The sequence below is a fragment of the Myxocyprinus asiaticus genome, chromosome 34, assembly GCF_019703515.2.
Source record: "Myxocyprinus asiaticus isolate MX2 ecotype Aquarium Trade chromosome 34, UBuf_Myxa_2, whole genome shotgun sequence".
Lineage (NCBI taxonomy): Eukaryota > Metazoa > Chordata > Actinopteri > Cypriniformes > Catostomidae > Myxocyprinus > Myxocyprinus asiaticus.
Genome location: NC_059377.1, coordinates 35,368,515 through 35,388,749, shown reverse-complemented (window position 1 = coordinate 35,388,749; position 20,235 = coordinate 35,368,515). Strand labels below are relative to the sequence as shown.

Genomic DNA, 20,235 nt, shown 5'->3' with positions numbered 1-20,235 from the left:
CAGCAGAAACACCAATCATGAATAAACTAGCTAGACATAATCTTCTCCTTTGCGTGGTAGACTTTTATGCACCTGAAGAGGGTGTGATTGAGGCGATGGGCGTTGCAATGATGCTGCTGGGATTAAGAGCAGCCAACTGCTGCATCTGCACAGCGGCAACCGTCGCCACGGGAGACAGATATGCGGACTGAGCCACCAAGGCCTGCTGCTGGACAAGCTGGAAATGACAAAATAAATAAATAAATAAATAAAAAGAGGAAATCCAAGGCTATAGGCTTTGTACAACAGTACTACTACTCAGTGTTGGTGCCAGGATGAATAACATAAGGAGAGAATTTGAAATTTCTAGGAGGGGGCACACATCAACTTTACCCTGACTATACTAAGACATGACTAAGAAACGACCTGCATGACCCTAAAAACACAACAAATATTAAAAATAATATTTATACCTTTTACCCTGATAAAAAATTAAACAAAAATAAGCAAAATATCATTTAAGGAATATTCTGGGTTCAATACAAGCATTTATGCATTGAGCATTTGCGGCACAATATTGAAAACCACACCGAAAATCTGGGTTCCAGTGAGGCACTTACAATGGAAGTGAATGGGGCCATAATTTTGCTTTTACAAAATTATAAGCTTTACATTTCTGCATTTAAACCCTCAAAAAATTGGCCCCATTCGATTCCATTGTAAGTGCCTCACTGTTACATCAATTTTTGCATTTTTTTTTAATTCTTTTTTAAAAGGAGGGACAAACAGATTTCTTTTTGTGGTAATCAATATTACAACAACATTATGATGCTGTCGATTGAGCTTAACTTGAAGAAATATTCCTTTAAGAAACTGAGATACAGAGAAATACACTTGTGGCGGTCCATGTGGGAATTTTCCAGCGAGGCTGAAATGTAAAATTGATTGATCAAACCAGGTTTTATTATATCTTTTTTGCTGATAATTATGCTCCTATACACAAATGAGCTATTCTATATATTTTAAAATAGTCTTGATAATTAGCAATGCATTTTAATCTTTCTGATCATCAACCCAACGCCTGTCAATATAGCAAGCAGAATGGAACAAATCAATCATGCAGTGCCACCTGCAGACTGACCAGTTTATAAATGAATGGAGAGCCCCATTCCAGCTAGCATCAACTCAACATGTGAAAAGCAACTGCACTGAACAGAACATATTTCCTTCAGTCTTTCACTTTTCAGATCCTTCAATAATTTGGATTTCATTGATTTTGGTTAAATGTCACTTTCTTCTCACCTGTCAGTGGATGTATATTAGGCACTGGGTGAATTTTATTTTATGATTTGGTTAAATTGACCTGCACTGTACGGCATTATTATCATTCTTTTCACCATGTTTGGCTTTCAGCAGGTAAAGACACTTTTTCCGTGGGCAGACCGCTTATCCTATTTCTGTGATAGCAGGCGAAGTGAGATAGGTTGATGACATAAAGCACATGGAGCTGCTCAAAAGTTATTCACAAGATTCATTTTAAATAAAAGGGGTGAGCAGAATGGAGAACTAAACTGTCCCGAATATGCTGCATGTTTCTCCTGCCCTGCTTGCACTACACAAACTTTTAGCACAGTTGGACTAAATACAAGTCCTGTACTGGGGTTATCAGGTCAATGCTATTTCAAACATCCTGTGTGTAAAATGGAAAGTAATTATGAAAGTATTTTTGGTATCAAACCTAATACAACCTCCAGTTATGGCTTTCATTTCAGTTCAATTTGATCCCAATGTGTTTTCTTTGGACTAAATTTTGGTACATACAGTTTTTGGACACTTAAGCCAAACTTAAAAATGTATATGAATGTCATTGCATTAGATAACAAACTATGAAATAGAGTGGTATTTATTACTTACTGTTCACAATATATATATATATATATATATATATATATATATATATATAAAAACAGTTGAAGTCAGATGTTTACATACACTTAGGTTGAAGTCATTAAAACTAATTTTTAACAATTCCACAGATTTAATATTAGCAAACTATAGTTTTGGCAAGTCGTTTAGGACATCTGCTTTGTGCATGACACGAGTAATTTTTCCAACAATTGTTTACAGACAGATTGTTTCACTTTTAATTGACTAGTTTACATACACTAAGTTAACTGTGCCTTTAAGCAGCTTGGAAAATTCCAGAAAATAATGTCAAGCCTTTAGACAATTAGCTTCTGATAGGAAGTGTACTGAATTGGAGGTGTACCTATGGATGTATTTTAAGGCCTACCTTCAAACTCAGTGCCTCTTTGCTTGACAACATGGGAAAATCAAAAGAAATCAGCAAAACCTCAGAAAAAAATTGTGGACATCCACAATTCTGGTTCATCCTTAGGAGCAATTTCCAAACTCGTGAAGGTACCACGTTCATCTGTACAAACAATAGTATGCAAGTATAAACGCCACGGGACCACGTAACAATCATGCCGCTCAGGAAGGAGACGCATTCTGTCTCCTAGGGATGAACGTATTTTGGTGCGAAAAGTGCAGATCAATCCCAGAACAACAGCAAAGGACCTTGTGAAGATGCTGGAAGAAACAGGTAGACGAGTATCTATATCCACAGTAAAACGAGTCCTGTATCGACATAACCTGCAATGCTGCTCAGCAAGGAAGAACCCACTGCTCCAAAACCGCCATAAAAAAGCCAGACTACAGTTTGCAAGTGTACATGGGGACAAAGATCTTACTATTTGGAGAAATGTCCTCTGGTCTAATGAAACAAAAATTGTAACTGTTTGGCCATAATGGCCATCATTATGTTTGGAGGAAAAAGGGTGAGGCTTGCAAGCCGAAGAACACCATCCCAACCGTGAAGCATGGGGGTGGCAGCATCATGTTGTGGGGGTGCTTTGCTGCAGGAGGGACTGGTGCACTTCACAAAATAGATGGCAGCATGAGGAAGGAAAATTATGTGGATAATTTGAAGCAACATCTCAAGACATCAGTCAGGAAGTTAAAGCTCGGTCGCAAATGGGTCTTCCAAATGGACAATGACCCCAAGCATACCTCCAAAGTTGTGGCAAAATGGCTTAAGGACAACACAGTCAAGGTATTGGAGTGGCCATTACAAACCCCTGACCTCAGTCTGATAGAAAATCTGTGGGCAGAACTGAAAAAGCATGCACGAGCAAGGAGGCTTACAAACCTGACTCAGTTACACCAGTTCTGTCTGGAGGAATGGGCCAAAATTCCAGCAACTTATTGTGAGAAGCTTGTGGAAGGCTACCCAAAATGTTTGACTCAAGTTAAACAATTTAAAGGCAATGCTACCAAATACTAACAAAGTGTATGTAAACTTCTGACCCCCTGGGAATGTGATGAAAGAAATTAAAGCTGAAATAAATAATTCTCTCTACTATTATTGTGACATTCACATTCTTAAAATAAAGTAGTGATCCTAAGACCAACTGACCTAAGACAGGGAATGTTTTCTACAATTAAATTTCAGCAATTGTGAAAAACTGAGTTTAAATATATTTGGCTAAGGTGTATGTAAACTTTTGACTTCAACAGTATAAATATAAATTATGTGTTAGGACACTTTTATATTTGTTAACTCGAGGAAACTGACATCCATTAAAAGCACTTTGGGATCAGTAACTTACAAGTTACAAGCAACTTACTACAAGTAATAATTTGTTTGCAGATGCCGCTGAGTGTCATATTTTGTTATCTAATGCAATGATATTCATACATTTTTAAGAGTCGTTTAAGTGTCCAAAAACTTTTGGGGGCTACTGTTTAACAATGTGCACTTCTATGGATATTCAAAGCTGTTAGTATGACAATAAAAATTGTAAAGCTTTATTGTAGTTTAACATTTTTATTTTGTGTTGGGACTCTGTAATCTTACTCAGTTTATGTAATGTAATTATATTAATGGGGCAGATTTTACTGTGTATAGGTTTTGTGTGGCATTAATACTCACTGCCTGTGTGTAGGCGTTGTATGCGCCCAGGTGTAGACTCATGGGACTTATGACACCCAGTTGGGAGGCCACCTGCTGCATACGCCTGATCCCTCTCTCCTTCTCTGTGTCGGCAAACTTCACCACCAAACTCGAGGATGCACCCTGAGGGGACAAAGAAAATCCTCAAATTCTTAAAGAACAAATAAAGGGCTTGTTCACCCAAAAAAAGATTTTTTTGTCATCATGTATTCACTCTCATGTTATTCCAAATTCACATACTTTCTTCTGTGGAAGACATAAGATGATGTTATGCAGAATGTTCAGTCTCAGTCACCATTGACTTTCATTGTAGTAAAAAAAGATGCAATGAATGGTAACTGAGGCTGTCATTCTCCCTAACATTTCCTTTTGTGTTCCAAAGAAGAAAGGAAGTCATTTGGATTTTGAATGACAAGTTGAGTAAATGATGACAGAGTTTTAATTTTTGGGTGAACTATCCCTTTAAATAAGAGACTTCTCATGGAATTCTCATGGTAAAATAAGTTGTGGGTGGTGTTAAATCAAAGCACAAAGACGCTACATTCTTTCAGCAAGTGAGTATCAACATACTCAACAATGTTACACTGTGCTGTATTATGTTTGTAGGTGTGAATGTGGGTGGAATCTTGAATTTTCTGACTTTGTACATGACCCACATTACTAACCGGGAGTGTGCGGCTGCCATGTAGCGTGCTGATGGCCGCTTGCGCTTCTGCATTATTCTGATATTTTACAAACGCACAACCTGCAACACAAATCACATTATTAGACACGACCAAAGCAGTTCAGCAAATGCATTAGGCAATCTTTTTACAAATGTAACAATGCATCATCAAATGGGAGTTTTTAAACATCTAATTAAACAAATCAAATGAAAAAAAAAAAGAAAAACAAGCTCCAGTTAGTATGAATGTCTACATTATTTCCCATGGCCTACATAAGTACATATGGGAGTGTAAAGAGAAGCACAGTTAATGATTTACTATGGCAGGTGCATCTGTTCCGTTCAAACTCACACGTAATTACCCTCAGCACACACATCCATCACTTTACAAATCACAATCTGTGCCGAACGGACTATCATTCATTAGCTGACATACGCGTGCATGAATGAACACTCACTGCTCCTAAGGATGCTGCAATGTTGTTCTACAACAATGCTGGTACAGATGTGCTTTATTTTTCGGTAATCGTAGTGACAAAGCTGTGTGGCCTGTTTTAATAACTAGTATTCCAAGTCAAAGATAACTGACAAGCCTGGCAAAATGACTTATTTGTAAAAAACGTGCAGTTAATTTGCTGTAAATAGTTTGCCACAAAGCTCATTTGCATTTGTAGTTGCAATTGAGTAAACTACTGTACTCATTTGTAGCAAATATGTAACAATGTTAAGTAAACGTTTGCCACAAGGCTTTTCAAGAGCACTATTTTTTTAATTTTTTTGTTTTGCAAAGGAAAGGCAATTAAACACAGAAATTGTGGAAATTAAAGCAATATTCCAGGTTCAATACAAGTTAAGCTCAATCAACAGCATTTGTGGCATAATGTTGATTACAACAAAAAATGATTTAAACTCGTCCCTCCTTTTCTTAAAAAAAAAAAAAAAAAGCAAAAATTGAGGTTACAGTGAGGCACTTACAATGGAAGTGAATGGGGCCAATTTTTAGAGAGTTTAAACACACAGATGTTAAGCTTAAATGTTTATAAATGTGCTTACATTAATTCTTCTGTTAAAACGTGTGTATTACTAGAGCAGTAAAGATGTTTTTATGGTTGTTTTAGGGTTTACTGCGTTACGTCATGGCAACAAAGTTGTAAAATTGGATTTACTTTACACAGAAAAGGTTATTAAGTGATTTTATCACACTAAAGTCATGTTAACATGCATATTGTTTATGTCTTGTGGCTATACTTTTGAAAAAGTGAGTATTTTAACATTTACGGATTGGCCCCATTGACTTCCATTGTAAGTGCTGTAACCCAGAGTTTTGCTAATCAGCAAATTAATTTACTCGGGGAATAATTAATTAAACTGATTCAAACAATAACTCATGAGTATTTAAGAATGAATAATTTAAAAGAACCGTCTTATAAGTTTAATTAGTTCGAGAATCGAACTACTCTGGTCGCGTTAAGTTTGTGTTTTGCATGCAGCCAGCGAAGACAACGCAACAGATAGATGTCTTAGTAATATTTCACTGTACTCAGTATTTCGTCTCATCACATTCAACTTTAAACAGAAGCTTACAAATAGTTTTTAATACAATTTTTTTGTATTGGATTTGTAAATCCAGGAAAAAGCGGTGCAGGAAACACTGATACATGGTTAACCCCGTTACTAGGATTGCGATTTACGCACCTTTGCTGGCTCCGTCAGGTCCTCTAAGTACTGTGCATTCCTCTATACTCCCGAAAGGCTCAAACATTTTTTTGACATCAGTGTCAGACAGCTGCTTCCCCAACATCCCCACAAACAACTTCCTGTCTACATACAGAAAGACAAATGGAAAATGGTAACACATATACAGTATATCCTTCTAAAGTGGTAATACCTTCAATTCAATGCAATATGTCACGCCATGTTAGTGTAATTTCCTTGGTTCATATATTTTGCAGTTATACAGATGGCCACTAGAGGACCCTAAAATTCTGTCACTTCCTGACCAACACAATGACACAGAGTTATGATATGTGTGTGCATGTTATTAATGCAGGATTATGATGAAAGAAGCATTCTTGCAGTATATTGGATTATGTTTTTTGATCGGATTCAATATTAGTCATATTTATGATCTTATAATGGGTTAACATTTTTGAATTCTTAAAATATAGATACATTTTCATGTGCTAGAATGTTAAAAAACCTCAGTTTTTTGGATGTATAAAGATGTACGACTATCATAAATAACACTATGTTAGGTCCTGGGACAGCGTGTGCACACAATAATGTATGTCGCTATATGTAAAATGTATACTACTTAGCTATTCCTTGGGGACAAATTGTCCATAAATGAGCTAAATCTCAAAAATATTCCCGTTGGGAACATTTGGGGACTTCCTCAATTGAAAAAGAAAAGAATGAACATGATTTATAAATTAGGCAAATAATGTCAAGATTTTACATGCATACATAGTAGATAAGCAGGTACAGAAGATGGATGAATGGATGGAAATGCAGTTTAATATTGTTTAGATGCAATACAGCATGTCACACCTTAATTTCCCCAAGTATTTCATGTCAATATACACATTTACACATACTATATATATATATATATATATATATATATATATATATATATATATATATATATATATAAAGCTTGTCCTACAGAAGTGTATGCATGTGTGTGTGTGTGGGTGTGTTTGTTCATACCTCCTCGGCCCTCACTGTCTGCTGGCTTCACTTGAATGGGGCGGTTCATCTGAAACAGAGCACATCACATGACATGATCAACCACACTTCACAATGCTCCAGCTCTCTCATTTCCTCTCGTGTATGTGGGTGTGTGTGTGTGTGTGTGTGTATACTGCAGAACACCGGCTAAAGTATGCACATGATGCAGACCTCATGACCTTCCCATTTGTCTCAATATTCCTGTTTTAAAAGTAAAATTTCCACACTGAAACTTGCTCCTGTCCTATTTACCTCACTTTATCTGCTCTCTCATCTCTCCATGTAGCCTTTGTACTTGTTTGCCTTTATTTCAGGCCTAATCGCCATCTTTCGCTCTCTCCCACTTTTATCTCTCATCTAGAATCAGTTTTATGCTCTTTCTCTCTCGATCACACCTAATCCTGTCCCTCGCTCTCTCTCATTCTCTCTGGCTCCAGGAAAAGCACACATCCACGCGGGATTGGGGAAGTGATGGGATTAAGCACGCTCGCCAGCTAATCTGGATTACAGATGCATGGCAGATTAAAATGGTGAGAGATTCTGGGTTTGTGAAACAGAAGAGAGAAAGAGGCACCAGGGGAGATAGAGGGATGGAAGATGATGATAGGAGAATAAAAAAGACACACTAAAATAGAAGAGAGAGAGAGAGAGAGAGAGAGAGAGAGAGAGAAATGAGAAGAAAATATAAATACAGCAAAATGATTGATGAATATAACAGAGGCAAAGAAAAGAGAAAGAAAAAGAGTCATTTAATAGTATTTATAGCATTTAGATTTGGATACTTTTAATAAAAATCCTATTCTTCATTAGTTTCTTTGGCTTGTTTTCCAGTAAAAAGTCTAAACATCCTTGAAACAAGATACATTTACCTAAGAAGCAAAAGTAAACAAGATATGAATATTTTTTCAGAGAAAGTATCTTATAAGTGTAATTTGTCTTGTTTCATTGCTGATGTTTTGACTTGTTTTAAGTATTGCGTACCAATTCAAAAGCCGCCTGTGGTTGTTAGGCCGTTGCTATGCAGTTTCTAAGTTGCTCTGGGTTGTTGCTAGGGCATTGCTATGCGGTTGCTAGGGTGTTCTGGGTAGTTGCTAGGTGGTTATTCAGCAACCTAAGTCAAAAGAGCTCACAACCTTCTGACAAAACCAGTGAAAAAATGTCCTGGTCATATTTAACCACAAATATATAAAAAAAAAAAAAAAAAAAAAAAGAAATTATATTTACATAAAGAAAATTAAGCCTTATTTTCAGGACACTTAAGGCCAAAAGCGAGTTGTAAAGCAAGCTGTTTTTGGCTGTACGGAATGTAGTACAGTATAAAAATATTCATATTTTATGAACTTTACCCACCAAACACACCCCAAACCTAAACCAAACAACTAGTGGAGTAAAAATGTTATGTTAGGGGGAAAAATGCTGCCTCAGAATCATGCTCGTCACGGATTATGCGAACACAATTACTTCCTCCCACGCTGCTGACACAACGCGCATCTGATCGCGCCACTAAGGAAGGTAAACGTGGTCGAGCCAATGCAAACATGCTTGATTGAAGATGGCGCTTGTCAGTGAGTTGACGTAATGTCACCGATCCTAGGGTAGCGAAAGTTTCGAAAACAACATGCTAACTGTGATCATGTTGTAAAATTAAGCAAAAATTAAAGGTAGTATGAAGGGAGTACTACTATTATGTATAAATACTTTACAATTCAAATAATATATAATTCTTTCTAGTTCTGTCAGTCGATTAAATTTTTTATCGCGATTAATTGCATCATTTTTTTTTAAGTTAAATCGCAGATTTTGAAAGTGCTGAAATTTGACACTATATACTTATTTTCTTGTATAAATTTGTATATATAAAAAAATATTTAGCAATATAATGCTTTATTAACATTTTCCAAACAAAGCCTTCCACAATATAAACACAGAAATGCACTAAAATAGCACTAATTCAAGTAACATTAAACGTTTCCCAAAGTCTACGTTGAGTTTGACCAATTGAAAGAACTAATCTCCCCATAGGTTGCATATTCATTGCAATAAACATTAAATCTCTTAAACTCTCATCCTCCACAATATTAATCTGCCGGTAGACTGTGTCTATCAGCTTTGTTACAGCAATCGTGAAGCTGCATTCACGATTCGCATCAGAGTGTCATTGCCAGCGTCGAGCACCTCTTTGAACTCACCATGTGCCTTACATAGGCTGAAAATACTTGATTTCTATCACAAGTCCCATCTGGGCTTGTTTTGTTCATCAAACAGCACTAAGAGCTCCTTTCGCCATCATTTTATCACTGACAGGGAAGCGCTGTCAGAGATTATTTTATTTACTGAGATAACAACCTCATGATCTCATGATATGATCTCTATCATTGGAGAGAGCATAACGGTCAACTAGCGTGTTACCACAGTACAGCCAATAGAATGTCTATGGGACCACCGCATTATGCTAAGCTTGTAGGCTCTATTGGTAGAAGGGCTCTGGCGTGTGTGTGTTTTGAATTGTGAGTCAGTGTAATGACTCCGGGTGGACACATTACAAAGGTTCCACCCTTCACACCAGTGTTTATGCTGTATTAACGGTAAATGTTAATTGCGATTAAGACAAATGTACACGTTATACTTTTTTAATTAATTGCATGCGTTAATGCGTTAATTCTGACACCCCTAATTTTTCACGTTGCGGTAAGGAGAATAACATAATGACCAAGTTTTTTCACAATGAGAATTTGGGGGGGCAAATTGCGCAACATGCGTAAAAATCTAAATGGCCCTAAAAAATAGGCTTCATTTTCTTTAAACAAAATATTATTTCTTATTTGTTTCTTTTTTCTTTTAGAGTGAAATAAGACCAGGACATTTTCTTGAAAATCACCCTCTTAATTCTGATCGCTTGGAAAAGTAATAAAACAGCCCTCCTCAAAAATCCACATGGCTTGGGCAACATTAACATCTACAGCAGTGCAGGTGCAAGATGATTTACAAGAAATGAAAACAACAGGTAATGGTTTTAGACGGTGGTTAGGACTAAATTCTTATATTTTACTGCAAACACATTACTTTTCATATTCAACAAAAATAAACTGAATATCTGAAATTAACACAGATGGTAGATGCCACAATATTGTAATCCAAATGACACCACATTCCCACATAGAATTGTTATCAGTGCAGCTCTAATTTAAATAAATGCAATTAGTAAAACGAGTGGATGAGAGGCAGGGAGAGACGCTGTGAGCTAAATTGCCAAAATCAACATAAAGGCGTTAATTAAGCAGCATGTGACATTTCGGCCCAATCCAGACCGCTTCGTTTTAACACTCCAGCCGCGATCGCTCATCTGGGGTCCTTATTGATCACACACTCACTCGCAATCACTCACACACACACATACACAGTCAGAGTGGTATAAACCATACATAATGACTTTCACTATTTCACAGCATGAAAAAATATATATATTACATGACTCGCAGAGGACGACACAACAAACAGAAGGGCATTTATTAGGATGACTAATGAAGCAGGTCTTCATTGATTGTTTCAGTAATGTAAAGCACTGTAAAGATCTACTACACCCACCATACGTCTGCTACGGATCAGTTCCGTTGATTTCCTAGTTTAACTCCCGCTGGTGATGACTAATCTGATCTCAGCTGAAAGAGCTTGTTTTGCAGAGCTTAAATTTGATTTTCCCAAATGTCTGTTTATCTTCCAAAAAACAAACAAAAAAAACACCAGCAATAAGGGAAAAATCACTTTTGAGGACATTTAATCATTGAATTGAGGGCAGTTGCTCTCAATTTGGTTCATTCACTCTTAGAAATAAGTGATCTTTAATGGTTCTTTGCATCGTCTTAAGTTTCATAAAGAACCATCTTGTTTTCAATAAGCATTTTTCACAGTGTAGATGTCTTGAGTTGCTATATGGTTCTATGGAGGTTACAAATAGGTTCTTCAGATCTGTGTACTGGTTCTAGATATCACCTGTTACCAGTAGAAAAGGAAAGCCTGGAAACGATCCACCAATCAGAGAATAACGGCCAACAAAGTGCGCCAAAAGAGCTCTGAAGCGATCAACATTTTTGCTTCAAATCAAAGTTTGTAATGTTTTCATTCACCTCAGAGCTGGTTGTTTTGGTTTATGACTTAAGGCCCTGATATACTTCCAGAGAAGTCCTTATTTGTTCTTCGGTCAGGGGTAAAAAGAAGTTCTAAACAGTCGAGCAATGGTATACTATTTGCGAACATTCAGACACCAGTCACACTGCTGTGGAAGGCGTTAAGAGGAGCATTTAAATATGAGGACGATCAGTAAAACCTTAACTAATGTGACAATAAAATGTGTCATCAATGATGTTAAGCCTCATTCTATGAGTAGAATTCACACTAGATCAGTAAAAGAAGCTGTTTTAACCACTCAGTGATGATTTAAAATAATATATATGCATTAGAAAATGTTTAATTTGTCTTGTTTAGATTCTGAATTCATGGTGCTAATGCACTTCCATGCTATACGCTGCCATAATATGTGCCAATTACACTGTTATTGGAATTTATGATGACACTGATACAACTGCAAAGATGGGTGTATAAAAGAGTATTAATGGGCAAAAGAATGATGATAAGAGAGGCAGATTTTACTTTGGGCAGATGTGTGAATGGCTTTCGCTGCTGATGGCACATGAGAGTATTTGAGTAGATTTGATTCCTTTTGTAGACTAATTAAACAAACAAACAAAAATCGCATGACATGGTCTTGCACACCAGTGTGTTCATGTTGAATACTGACTGAAAAATGTAAACAAAGTAGTAGGTGGAGTTTCGGGTCACACCTAACAATGACGTGGACCAATGGCAGCAAGAAGGTGTTTAGCAGCCGGTTAGAAGTTTTTCTAAAAGTTCACCCAGGCGAGCTGTTACGAACTATGAAACGAATGCAAAAACACCTTCTTTTTTGCCAGATTTTGTTCTAAATGGCATCACAATAGTTCGTTCTTCGATTTCGTATGAAGAATATCTGGGCCTTTAGAACTCTTTTATGAAAGATTTTATGAAATCCCTATGGAATAAATGAATGGGAAAAATACTTTCAGAAACAAGACGGCTGAAAAAGTGAACAGACACTGTTGCGCTCTATAACAGCTATGACGTTAAACACCTGTTCACCTAGCAAATGTTAATATCAATCCAATAATTAACCTTAGTTTACATGTCAGGAACTTTGTCTTCAAGTGGAAAGATTGCACTTAATACAATTGCTATTTTAATGAAAATTTCAGTGCTTAATTTTATTATGTACCACTAACTGCACCTTTAAATAGAACATACAAATGTTCTCCTATTGCATCAGGTTGCAAAAAACTTTTTGGAACATTTATTTTTAATAATGTACCACACACATCGGGTTCCTGACCAACTGTTGACTTGATGTGCACATTGAAATGATCACCAAAATGGATTAGGACTATGATTGTGCCATTTTAGTTTCATTTTCATAAAGGAGCCAAATGACATCGAGGTTAAGACAAAGGAACAGCTCACATACTCATTTAACATGCACAACTGTATTATCAGGGAGTCGTGGCACACCAAACCTAAAAAGATGTGTCATACAATACTAAAAAAAACACCATATCTATTCTAATATACTGGGTGGTACAGACTACAAATCCACCACAAGGTATGCCAGTCTGTGAGCAGCTTTATTCATGCCTTGTGCTGTGATGAGTCACGTAGCTTCAAGGATTACAGAAAGGAGAAATAGAGATAGCGGTGGAGAACAAAAAGGAAAGGGTGAGGAAAAAGGGTACAAAGGGACGAGAGAGAGACATGAAGAGACAAGAAAGAGTGGGAGAGAGAGAAAGAGAGAGACTCATAGCACTGGCACTTTAGGTCGGCACGGCAACCAACCCTTTGTCACCATGACAACGGCGAGATGAGCTACCCAGCAGGTAAACAAGGTTGCCGTGGACGATGAAGGGAGGGGAAGGTAGTGATGGGAAAAGAGAACAAGAGGGACAGAGACAGGAGAGAAAAAGGGCATTGGAGGGGTAGAAAAGGATGAAAAGTGAGTCGTGAGTCGAATATATATATATATATATATATATATACACATATACAAAGAGAAGAAAAGGAAAGAGAGAGAGATGGAAAGAGATGGACAGATAAAAGTGGATGGTGTAACTGCTCTGTTTGCCAAAGCAACAGGCAGCAAAGGTTCGTCCTCCATCTAGGCGAAAGAAACCTGTTGGCTTCCAATGAAATCTGAACAGACAACCTAACCTAGACAGTAATATTATATATATATATGCTCTTTTGTCTGTGATGTTACTCCTAATGAAAGGTAATGGGAACCATTTAAACTGACGAACAGTTTTTGATTAACAGTCTATTATAAATGGCATAAAAGGGTAAAACCACTGACAATTCAAAATCAGCCTTCAAAAATTCATCTTTTTATTATTATTCATATTTTTTTCTTTGGCTATCGCCTCATCCCATTTGACCTTTATAGACTGTATTAGACATAGGAAAAATGTTTAAGTATTTCCATAAAAGTCCCATTGTGTTTTTATATTTGCGGTAAAACCACTGACATTCCAAATAGTGATATTTGGAATGTACATAACTAACTAATGCTGTATTATACATTTTTTACTTATTTCAATTGTGAAATGATCCATACATTAAAGAGAACGTCCACACTAATATGTTTTCATTTGAAAACACATTGGTTTTGCTACATTTAAGCCTCTAATCCACACTAGAATGGCGTTTTCCTCCATCAAAAACAGAGACTTTCAAAAAACAATCTCCAGAACGACATACTTTGGAAAGCTAATGACATTAGAAAACGGAAAATGGCCTTTAACTTAAACGGATTAGTGTGGATATGGCCTCAGCAATACCAGGAAACCGAGAAATGCTGTTGGCAATTTTTGCGTACGTAAAATATGCAAACTAGTGCTGTGTACTGATACAGATTTCCTGATTCGATTCCGATTTACAAGCTCTCAATAAGATTCTGATTTCGATTCGATATCAAATCATATTGGTATATTTAAGTTATAATGTCCCTTTTGCTTACATATGCTGTTAATTATACAGGGGACCTTCTAACTAGGTACATTACAAAAATATTAATTTTACTAATAATATTTTATTAGTTTTTCATCATTTTGGTAACATTTTAGCTTTTTAAAAATGAACAAATCCATGTATTCAATCACTAAATACGATAATATATTGCACATATTATTTTTTGTTACATGTTTATTGTTTAATTACATAATTTGTACTATTAACAGGTATTTACGTTGATTTGTTGAACACGTGTTAAAAACTGGTACTGTCTCTTTAAGAAAGCCGGCATTTCTTTAAAGAGCATCTGTAGCAGAGTGCATGCTGATGAGATAGACTCCAACGGCTTTATATCATCTGCCCTATGCGTGATTAGAATAAAATGTTTTTTAAAAAAAAATGTTTTATCAACAACTGACTGTAAAGAATAGAAAGGGTATTAAAAGAGACATTATTAAATGACTAATGGGTCGCATGGATCGTCTTTGGACACATATACACACTTTTACTCACATGCAGTGAAATTACCTCGCTGCTGAATACTCCACCACTATACTACACAATCACTAATAAGTAAAATCTAAACATGAACCAGCCAGTTGCTCATGTCCTTTTAGTCGCATAGCACGAAATTTGGTTGCTAATGCGAGCGATTTCCTCTCATTTTAGTGGAGGGCTGCGTATAGAGTAAAAGATCGATTTTGGTATTTAAGAATCTATATCGAGATCGTTTAAATGAAAATCGTGATGCATTGGAAAATCTATATTTTTACCCACCCCTAATGCAAAACATAAAATCCAACCCTACACAAATAAGTCTAAACCTTAAATCTGTATTTCAGAAAGCAAATAAAATCTTATGCTTACAAAAATCTAAAATACTGGAGAAAATATGCACATATTAATGTAACATCTCTCCACACATGCCATTAAAAGTACAGGTCATCATAACCAGTGTTTGGTTTGTTTTGCCAGCAAAAACACTCCAGCATTTCCACAGACACGATGAGCACATACAGACTTAATCTCCGCCTTGATCTGTGGCCAGGGATTTCACTGGGATTATGGGATATTAAATCCATAGATTATTCAATCAACTGACATTTACTCATCTGTTACCCTCCATGTAGTGATTTAAACACGTATACAAACAAATGGTGATGTTTGACGTGTAAAACATCTACATCGTTCCAGGAACCCAAATATCCGGAACATGAATCCACATCAGAATGAAGACCATTTATCTTTCCAATTCACACATATGCATGCATATATGAGCAATATTCAGGAAGGCGGTGACTCATAATTTTAAAAGAATTTAAAAATCAGATCACAAATTCACGTTCAACCATTCACACACTCTTTTTATTCATGCTGCACAAGTTCCTCTGTGCACGGAAAGAATGATTGTTTGAGTGTGATTTGCACTCAGGCTAGCTCAAGAGGATATGTTTTGTGACTTGTCAATGTGTGTGTGTGTGTGTGTGTGTGTAAGTGTGTGTGGTGGCAGATGTTAAATTAGTTGTGTATCTACACAAAGACTATTCTCAATCTTGCCTCTGTACCCATCATGCAACGCTGGCCATCGCATTAAGCTGGTTCCCTTGCAACCAGCATCCCTTGTCCCAGCCGTCTCCTGGCAACAGGACCTGCAACCGTAATCAACCTGCACGCCACCCCACCCCCAATATTTTCCACTCTCTTTCTTTTCAACATCCATTTTTTCTTGCTTATTCTTTCAGCTGCCCTATCAATCTCCCATTTTATAACATGCAACACATTTAAAACAAAATAGCACTCTGAAATCTGTAGTTTCATGCACACTTTACATGCAAAATATGACGGAAACCTAATAACCTACTTTCAACAATAAAACTGATGTTTCTGATACTCAAATATAAAAATCTACATTTTATATAAACGCATTCAGTTAGATAAAATTTAATTGAAAATGAAGATTTATGGTTAAAATTGATATGTAAAAGGCAACGTGTACATTTTAGGGACTGTAAATAGTCATCATTTTGCTTTGTATCATGTGTTATCACTTTTTTTTGCACATGACTTAAATAGCCCTGCAGTGTGACAAGTGAATGTTTAAAAGTATAAATATTCCATGTAGTATTTCAATTGAATTAATGTAGTTATTATAAAACCTGCATATATGATAATTATATAAGGATTAGAAAACATTTCTTTAAATAGTTTTACATCTATTTGATGGTCCGCTGTGGCGACCCCTAACGGGAGCAGCCGAAAGAAGAAGAAGAAGAAGAGTTTTACATTTATTTAGCATGTCACACTGCTGTCATTGCTTGAAATGTCATTTCAACTGCTCTAAGATAATGAAACACCATCTTGGCCGGGCGATTAAACCTTCGGAGAAACTGAAAAAGTAATTCTTGAAATAATCAATAGCCTCTAATCAATCGTCCTGTTTCAACAGTGCCAGTCACTAGACCTTAAACCATTAAACTGGTTACATAGACTTTAAACTGTCATTAGCTCCTCCTTTCTCAGGACAATGATCAACATTGTGATAAAAGCATGTGCAAAGCTTAGAAAATAGCAATGTGCATTGTTCGGGCTTGCTCACAATCGATGTTTATATCAAATTTTGAATGTATCTCATTCAAACAAACACATACTTTTGTCTAGTTATTCAAGATACTATTTTAGACTTGTAGACAAGTCTGTAAAAAGAAACAAAAAAAAATGTGTTCATAGTTATGCACTCACAATGGAAGTCAAACAAATATGTCAGAAATGCATACAGACTTCAAATGGCAGCCCATTTCTGGTTTTTTGTAAGGTGTGCTTGTTTGTTTTTACAAAATGAGGTACAAGTCTAAATTATTTTCACTGTCAATACACAGCATGCTTATATTTACTTTTATTTAACCTGGAATATTCTGTGTGAAAAGGAATGTCCTTGGTTAAAACAACTGTGTAGCGAATATTTATGTTTAAAAAAATTACTATGGACACTCTAAATTCGAAACTCGATGAGTCCTTATTCCTCATCAGGAAATCTGCAAATGCCATATTCATCATTTAGTACTTTTATGGGTTTTCCTGAGCAACAATATTGATCTGGGACACATTCACAAAGAAGACAGATTACTAGCAGCAAACAAGCTCTGATAACTTTGTGATTTGTTCCAGACAACAAATAGGGTAAAACAAACCAATTAAGAGCGGAAGTAAAAAATAAAATAGTTTCTGTCTTTGTATTCTAGCGAAACACTAGCACAAACAAAGACCACGTTAACATGCACCTAAGAAAGCGGTTTATTCCAAGGATTTTGTGTCATGTAAACAAGATCGCAGATTTCTTTACGCTGTTTAAGGGATTAAGAGAAAGCGGTTTAACACACCCAGGTTTCTCCTCAAGAATGCAGCTTAAGGTGGCCATGTAAACACATAAACAGCATTCTGATGGGTGTTTGAAGAGTGCGCATGACCGAATAACAAACGTCAGGATGGAGCCCAAAAACAAGTCACCACAGTGGATAGAATTCAAAATTTCTCAGACACAGTGGGAAAACACATACACTAGTATAACCTATACTCATTTACACACATCAATGTAAAATATCGACTGTCTCTCACATTCGCGTATATGCACTCGGGGGAATCCCGGAGTTTTACGTAAGAGGGAAACCCCACTATTGCAGCGCAGTTCCGCTGCAGGTCCCGACACAAAGTTAAGGAAACAAAAACAGCAACAACTCTGGAATATCTGGAAATAAAGCACAGCAACGGAGAATAAAATAGCAAAGTCTTTCTCGGATACCATGTTTGTTTATCGAAATGACTCACTTTCTGGTGTCCACGTACACATAGTCAAAGAGTGGAAAAAGGTATTTCTTATGTTTTGGGATGTTCTCAAAATCTTTACGTGGTTTAAATGTACTAAAACAATAACTACAGAGAACCAAATTTCTCTTAAATATTACTTGTAATTAACATTATATATTGCCAAATGAACGAACCCATAATCTATGGAGAAAGACAATTTTTTTATGTTAAAAATGTTCAACCCCATAAAAGCCTTAATAAGGCCAGCTTATGTGTAAACTTTTAAGATTCAGAGCTCATAAGTATGTCTGAACACAGTTTTTATTATCAATAAAATGCAAATAAGCCCTTTATGGAAAAAAGCCTAACGTAAAACTTTACGATTTGCGTTTAGATTATGGGCTCATCAGTTTTACTGTAGAAAATATTCATGATCAATAAAGTGCAAATAATAAAGGCCAACAGCTCAGTGCAACATTAAGCTGTTTCCATATAATGGGTTTCTATGAGGGGAAAAAGCATTTATTGTAAAAATCTTGTCATTTTGGCAGTAGATAGTGTTTTTAACAAGGGAAGTATGAGAGAAATTTGGTTCTCCCTGCTCATTGTTGTAGTAAATTAATCCACGATAAGCGATTTCCATATTAAGAGTTTTAGGCCACGTCCACACTAATACGTTTTTGTTTGAAAACACATCTTTTCCTCTGCGTTTTGGCCTTTTTCCAGCTTTTTCGAAAAAGAAAAAGTGGATACATTTTATATTGCTGTCTTTGCGTTGCAGTGTGGACAGGGAAAACTGAATAATTTGTAAACGATGAAGTATTTGTTTCACGTGACACAGTCATATGGTCCAATCAACCCAAAACAATTAAGATGCCGGCCCATGTTGTAGCAGCATTGTTGTGCCTGCTATTCACTATGATAGCGTTTTTAAAGATAAATATTACTTTGTACAACCTTCACAATGCATTCCTTCAAAAGCGACGGGATGTTTACTCGGAATTGCTGTCCGGTGGCTGATCACGAGGACAGTTGCGTTTCAGACCGTACATGGAATGGCAATTTTGGGGATTTAAGAGTTTTCAAACGTTTCAGTGTGGACAAGCAACTTTTGGAAAATGCATGAAAATGGCATGGAGAGCATTTCCATTTCCATTTATGCATTTGGCAGACGCTTTTATCCAAAGCGACTTACAGTGCACTTATTACAGGGACAATCCCCCCAGAGCAACCTGGAGTTAAGTGCCTTGCTCAAGGACACAGTGGTGGTGGCTCTGGGGATCGAACCAGCAACCTTCTGATTACCAGTTATGTGCTTTAGCCCACTACACCATCACCACTCTCATTTCCAAAATGAAAATGCCATTTTCAAATGTATCCGGATTAATGCAGTCATAGCCTTAGAATGTCTCCAGGTTTTGCCACCAACTTCTATATTCTACCATTTAAAAAAAAGAATAGCTGATATGTTTAAACAATACAAATTCAAATTTATCCAGTTTGATTTCTTAATGCTGTGAAAATATCTGCTGTGCCTGGTGGATACATGTCCATCAGATTAAGTACTGCTTTCATGGAGTGTGTAATCATCAAAGGCCACACACACACACACATGCGTACGCACACACTCTTGCTAGCAGATGTCTGTCTTTAAGCTCATGGACGTCCGCCGCCGCCTCCCCTTTCAACAGTGGCCCCTCCCCCTCCACCACCCGTGGCTCATTATGTCAAATTTTCTTTCATTTCCCCCCTTCCCCCCATTTACCCCCCACCCCCATCTTCCCTCCTTTTCACATATCCGTCCAATTTCTCTTTAATTAGACCTACTTTCACCTCTCTCTCTCTTTTGCGCTCTCGAACCCTGTAACCCTTTAATTCATTTGAACAATGGACTCATCCTGTCTGGATGTGAGTATAGATACTGACACTAAGTCAAATATACTTAATCTCGTAGCTC

General features: G+C 36.6%; 1 protein-coding gene across 1 annotated transcript in view; it reads right to left on the bottom strand.

Annotated features, from left to right (window-relative positions):
- celf3a (cugbp, Elav-like family member 3a) overlaps positions 1 to 20,235 on the bottom strand; it is a 40,864-nt gene that overhangs the window by 12,854 nt on the left and 7,775 nt on the right. The window contains exons 4-8 of the mRNA XM_051671816.1: positions 7,371 to 7,419; positions 6,354 to 6,479; positions 4,660 to 4,739; positions 3,974 to 4,117; positions 73 to 217 (exon numbers count right to left, since the gene is read on the bottom strand). Of these exons, the coding sequence (XP_051527776.1) occupies positions 73 to 217; positions 3,974 to 4,117; positions 4,660 to 4,739; positions 6,354 to 6,479; positions 7,371 to 7,419 (544 nt within the window). The remainder of the gene's footprint in view (positions 1 to 72; positions 218 to 3,973; positions 4,118 to 4,659; positions 4,740 to 6,353; positions 6,480 to 7,370; positions 7,420 to 20,235) is intronic.